Source organism: Bombina bombina, chromosome 2 (genome assembly GCF_027579735.1).
Source record: "Bombina bombina isolate aBomBom1 chromosome 2, aBomBom1.pri, whole genome shotgun sequence".
Classification (NCBI taxonomy): domain Eukaryota; kingdom Metazoa; phylum Chordata; class Amphibia; order Anura; family Bombinatoridae; genus Bombina; species Bombina bombina.
Genome location: NC_069500.1, coordinates 513,675,919 through 513,682,775, shown reverse-complemented (window position 1 = coordinate 513,682,775; position 6,857 = coordinate 513,675,919). Strand labels below are relative to the sequence as shown.

At 36.5% G+C, this 6,857-nt stretch overlaps 1 gene segment (V, D, J or C); it reads right to left on the bottom strand.

Annotated features, from left to right (window-relative positions):
* Positions 1-401: 401 nt before the first annotated feature.
* LOC128647870 (T cell receptor alpha variable 19-like) lies at positions 402-1,090 on the bottom strand. The segment is given in 2 exon segments: positions 402-892; positions 1,028-1,090. Coding segments are annotated over 2 exon segments (417 nt in total).
* Positions 1,091-6,857: the final 5,767 nt, after the last annotated feature.

Here is a 6,857-nt window from a genome sequence, read left to right as displayed (position 1 = left end):
GTAATACCAGGACCCCTTAACGCTGCTTTTTAAGGCTAACGCAAGACTTGTAATCTAGCCGTCTAACACTGATTTGAAGTGCAGACTACATACTATTGCATTGTAATTTTACCATGCATTTGTTGATTATGCAAATCTACTGTATTTATTTACTGGTCCTTTAACAAAGGATACCAAAGGAACAACATTTGATAATAGAAGCAAATTGGAAAATATCATGAATGAAGTTCAGTTTTGAGATTCATGCATAATAATTTTATAGTAATCACATGTCTTAAACATGATTATTATATATTTTTGGGACAACCAATTGGTTGGAAAAAAACTATTCATTTTATGTGTGCATACAGGACATATCATGGCATAATAATTACATATAAGCACAAGCTGGAGGAAAGCTATTTTTGTATAAAATATATATTGTTACTGCATGTGAAACTTTATTATCAATGTTTTAAAATTAAATGTATTAAATAAAACACTGTTCTTGACTTGTATGTATCCAGAGCACACAACATTTAATCTGTTCATGTGCTGAGCAAAGTGACAGCTTCTTGTACACAGCAGTCGGCAGACAGAGACACTGTGGGCCTTAGAGCACAATAATACACCCCTGAGTCAGACACACTGACACCAGAAATACTCAGGGAGATGGACTTGCTCTCTTTATCCAGTTTTGCTGAAAACTTTGTCCCTTTTTCCACCTCTTCTTTGCTGTACGGATTTCTCTGTAAGATAAAGTCAGGTCTTTTCCCAGGGTGCTGCACATACCAGTGGAGATAAGGGTAAGTATCCAATGTTTCATATTTGCAAAAGAAGGTGACCTGTCTTCCCTCCTCATATGAAATTTCAATGTGTGTTTGTATAACACTATCTGCCCTGGATAGTCTCACTGCAATTAAATATACAGGATTTATGTATGCGATTATGCACTTTTTATTTATTTATTTGATTATTTTATTTATTTATTTGAAGACTTAGTCTAGGCATCCAGTTTATATGCAAGGCCAGTATAGCATACACTTACCTGATACAACCATACACAGCAAGGAGCACACACACAGCCTCATTTTAGCCATAGAGGGGATTGTCTAAGAGATGCAGTCTGTGTGTACATATATCTGTGACAAGCTGTTCAGGAAGCAGGGAGGAGCATACAAGTATGTTGATGATACTATGACATGTGACTAGATCTAAACACCATAACAGATAAATCCTAAATATACATTCAGTGGTGTCTGATGCTTTCATAATTGTAATGTAATTTACTATACAACTCGAGCATACTAATAATTCTTCTTCTTCCCCACCCATATATAACATGTATCTCTAACACTCATATCTCTGTCCAAACTTAATATCTATTACTTAGAACATACATAGACTCAGAGTTGAGTACACAGTTTTAGCTGTTACAGAACACCAAATTCTATTTTAAACAGTGTTTCCCCAGGCCCTTTTCAATGGGTGCAGCACCCAGCTGATTTTACGGACCACCCAGCTAAAATGTTAGAACAATGTTAAATATAATTTGAATCGTGTTGTGATATGAGAAACAAATATTTAGAAAAGAGTTTTAAGATTTAGTTGTACTCACTACCATTTTAAGTAACTACATTTTCATTAAATTATAAAAGACAATGTCATGAAAATAGAAAAACAAACACGTCATATGACACTCGCTGTAGGGAAACCCAAAATAAATGTAACCAAATCATAAGCTTAACTCTTTAAATAGAAAATTAATATCAACGTAGTATAAATCATTCAACTGAGAAGTCCATTGCGACACAGATTTTGAGTTAAAGAGATCCCTATTATAAATGGACAATGATTATGTACAGTCTAAAAATGTAGGGAAAAGATTGGGTTTATCCTGATCTCTTGAGACCTGTCTGATATTAAAGGGATAATCAAGTCCAAAAAAAATCCTTTCATGATTAAAATATGGCATGTAATTTTAAACAACTTTCCAATATACTTTTATCACCAATTTTGCTTTGTTCTCTTGGTATTCTTAGTTGAAAGCAAAATCTAGGAGGTTCATATGCTAATTTCTTAGACCTTGAAGGCCACCTCTAATCTGAATGCATTTTGATAGTTTTTCACCACTAGAGGGCGTTAGTTCATGTTTTTCATGTAGATAACATTGAGCTCACGCACGCGAAGTTACCTAGGAGTGAACACTGACTGGCTCAAATGCAAGTCTGTCAAAAGAACTGAAATAAGGGGGCAGTTTGCAGAGGCTTAGATAAAAGGTAATTACAGAGGTAAAATGTGTATTATTATAACTGTGTTAGATATGCAAAACTGTGGAATGTGTAATAATAATGCGATTATCTATCTTTTTTAAACAAGAAAAATTCTGGTGTTGACTGTCAGTTTAATTAATTTTTGATTCAAAGAGTTAATATTTAGACATCCACTTAGATTGTTCATTATTTCATGAGAAAAGTCATACAAAAGATAACACACTCTGCAGTATTGATTGTGCTCCTCTTGTAATTTAGTCCTGTATGATTAAAATTGTTACAAACATTGGGGTTGAGTCCGATCATTCCAATCCCATGTATCAGCGATTTATTGGATCCCGATACATGTTTTTGTGTGTGATCACAATCCATTACATAGTGTGAAAATCGCCCATGCAATGCACGGACAGCAAGAGCTTCAGCCCTCACAAGCCTCATGACTACGGGTCTTTCACTTAATTTTGCCAACAAATTGGACACATTGAATTCAACACACAATTCTCTGTTGGTAAAGTGCAAAACTGTCCCTTTCAACATGTGTGACAGCATCCCAAGACAATTTGTAAAGATTCTATTATCTTTTGCCATATACTCTGAAACAGCCACATATGCTATTTTAATTTATGGTCTAGATTCATTAAACCTGTATTCAGCACTATTGTTTAATCCCTCTGTAGTGGGTGGGACAGACATTTACATATTTATATGTTTTTAATAGCCATATACATGATTTCTCATACAGCTAACAAGATTTGCAGGAAACTGAAATCAAGACAACATCTAGAAATGGTATTAAGCAATGACGTTTTTTAAAAACCTTTTCAGAAGCACATATTCGTGAATCTAGGTAACAGTAATTCCATCTTCATAAATGAGATGTCTATCAACAATCACATATTTATGATTATGAGTTAACAATTTGCGGTTCCGTCATGTTTATTGGTAGCTAGGATCTTTTGCACAGGTTTTTAAACTGAAGTCCCAAAAAGGGTGTTTTGAAAAAACACGATTTACAATATCTAGAACCTAGGGTCACCATCTTATTACATTAATTGATATTCAGTAAAGACAAACCTTGTTCTATACAGTGATATTTTGAAACTTGCCACGTAGTGGTTCCACGATTTACAGTGTAAGAACTATTAAAATCCCATTTTAGAAGATGCAATATGTTGTGGCCACTTTATTCTTATGGGAATTAATATCCCACACTGTTCTTCTTGCTTTTAGAGGAAAATCTCACCAAAATAGAAAACAAGATTTTCTTAATGGATAGACAAAAAATGAACATATTACAAGTTTGGTGAAACAGGATCAGTACACCTGTCATGCCTATATATGAATGGCAAGTCTGTTCCCCTTTTTCCAACATCAGAATAAAGGGAAACATTGGAATTGGCCCTATTGTTGCAAACACCATTTGCTATATAGTATTTAGGATATGTGCATGCTTCAGAGCCTACCTAGGTATGTGTATTGTCTCGCTAACAGGTCTCACCAGCACTGATAACAATGGAGGCTGACACAAGAATGCAGTGTAACAATAGCAGTTTATAATAAACTTACTGCAGTCATATAACTCAGAATTCAGCTTACAAGCAAGGCAGCAATTAAACTATGAAAGTTTACTCATCTTCTGATTTCAGCTAAAGCATTAATATCTGCATACAAGAAAAGACAGCAGAAGAGCAATGGTTTGGTATAGCATCATTATGCTGCAGATCACTATCTGACATTGCCAGAATACCTTCCCCCTCGATCTAGACTGCTCTCCATCTTGCATAGCACTTGTTAGTCTGCCTTAAAGGGACAGTAAATATTAAATTAAAATTTGAATCAGGTAGAGAATGCAATTTTAAACAACTTTCCAATTTACTTCTTTTATCAAATTTGCTTTGTTCTCTTTGTATCTTTTATTGAAGAGTAAAGCCAGGTAGGCTCATAAGAGCTCAGTAGTGTGCACGCATCTTTAGTACTCTAGCAGTGGTATTTGTTATAGAATGTTGCAAAACACTGCTGCCATAGAGTACTAAAGATACGTATACACTCCTGAGCTCTTATAAGCCTAAATTGTTTCACTGTTCAATAAAAAATACCAAGAGAACAAAACAAATTTGATAACAGAAGTAAATTAGAATTGTTTTTAAATTGCATGTTCTATCTAAATCATGAAAGTTGAATGTTGAATTTACTGTCCCTTTAACACCTTTTTTGCAAAATAACGTAAACACACACGGCTAGATTGCGAGTTTTGCGTTATAAGCGGCTCGATGCTAACTTGAAAGTTATTGCCACCACTCACCTCCTTATAGCGCTGCTATTACATGCTGCAAAAACCCGGCGTTAGCAGGCAATATTGCAACGTTGAGCAAAATTGAGCTCCATACCGCACTCAAATACCAGCGCTGCTTTGAGCTGGTTTTACGTGCTCGTGTACGATTTCCCCATAGACATCAATGGGGAGAGCTGGCTAAAAAAAGCCTAACACCTGCAATAAAGGAGCGTAAAGCTCCGTAACGCAGCCCCATTGATTCCTACGGGGAAAGAAAAGTTATGTTTACACCTAACACCCTAACATAAACCCTGAGTCTAAACATCCCTAATCTGCCACCCCCGACATCGCCACCACCTAAATTACAGTTATTAACCCCTAATATGCCGCCCCCAATGTCGCCGCCACCTACCTACACTTATTAACACCTAATCTGCCGCCCTCAATGTCGCTGCCACCTACCTACACTTATTAACCCCTAATCTGCCGCCCCTAACACCACCACCACCTACATTACACTTATTAACCCCTAATCTTCTGCCCCCAACGTCGCCGCCACTATACTAAAGTTATTAACCCCTAACCCTAAATCTAACCCTAACACCCACTAACTTTAACATAATTAAAATAAATCTAAATAAAAATTACTATTAATACCTAAATAATTCCTATTTAAAACTAAATACTTACCTATAAAATAAAACCTAAGTTAGCTATAATATAACTGATAGTTACACTGTAGCTATCTTAGGTTTTATTTTTATTTCACAGGTAAGTTTGTATTTATTTTAACTAGGTAGACTAGTTAGTAAATAGTTATTAAGTATTTACTAGATACCTAGCTGAAATAAATACAGATTTACCTGTAAAATAAAACCTAACCTGTCTTACACTAACACCTAACCTTACACTACAATTAAATAAATTACATTAATTAAATACAATTAACTAAATTACAAAAAAACAAAAACTCTAAATTACACAAAATAAAAAAGAGATGATCAAATATTTAAACTAATTACACCTAATCTAATAGCCCTATCAAAATAAAAAAGCCCCCCAAAATAAAAAAAACCCTAGCCTAAACTAAATTGCCCAAAAGAAATCAGCTTTTTTACCTGTAAAAAAAAATACAAATAGCCCCCCAACAGTAAAACCCACCACAACCAAACCCCCCAAATAAAATCCTATCTAGAAAACCTAAGTTCCCCATTGCCCTGAAAAGGGCATTTGGATGGGCATTGTCCTTAAAAGGGCATTTAGCTCTTTTTCAGCCCAAACCCTAAGCTAAAAATAAAACCCACCCAATAAACCCTTAAAAAACCTAACACTAAACCCCGAAGATCCACTTACAGTTTTTGAAGACCGGACATCCATCCTCATCCAGCCGGGAGAAGTCTTCATCCAAGCGGCAAGAAGTGGTCCTCCAGACGGGCAGAAGTCTTCATCCAGACGGCATCTTCTATCTTCATCCTTCCGACGCGGAGCGGCTCCATCTTCAAGACATCCAGCGAGGAGCATCCTCTTCTGTCGATGGCTCTTCAAGAATGAAGGTTCCTTTAAGGGACATCATCCAAGATGGCGTTCCTTGAATTACGATTGGCTGATAGAATTCTATCAGCCAATCGGAATTAAAGGTGAAAAAATACTATTGGCTGATGCAATCAGCTAATAGGATTGAGCTTCAATCCTATTGGCTGATCCAATCAGCCAATAGAATTGAGCTCACATTCTATTGGCTGATTGGATCAGCCAATAGGATTGAAGCTCAATCCTATTGGCTGATTGCATCAGCAAATAGGATTTTTTACCCTTTAATTCCGATTGGCTGATAGAATTCTATCAGCCAATCGGAATTCAAGGGACGCCATCTTGGATGACGTCATTTAAAGGAACCTTCATTCTTCAAGAGGATTCGAAAGAAGAGGATGCTCAACGCCGGATGTCTTGAAGATGGAGCTGCTCCGCATCGGAAGGATGAAGATAGAAGATGCCGTCTGGATGAAGACTTTTGCCCGCCTTGAGGATGACTTCTTGCCGCTTGGATGAAGGCTTCTCCTGGCTTCGTTGAGGACTTCTGCCCGCTTTGATGAAGACTTCTCCCGGCTGGATGAGGATGGATGTCCGGTCTTCAAAAACTGTAAGTGGAACTTCGGGGGTTAGTGTTAGGTTTTATTAAGGGTTTATTTGGTGGGTTTTATTTTTAGATTAGGGGTTTGAGCAACGAAAAAGAGCTAAATGCCCTTTTAAGGGCAATGCCCATCCAAATATACTTTTCCGGGCAATGGGGAGCTTAGGATTTTTAAATAGGATTTTATTTGGGGGGTTTGGTT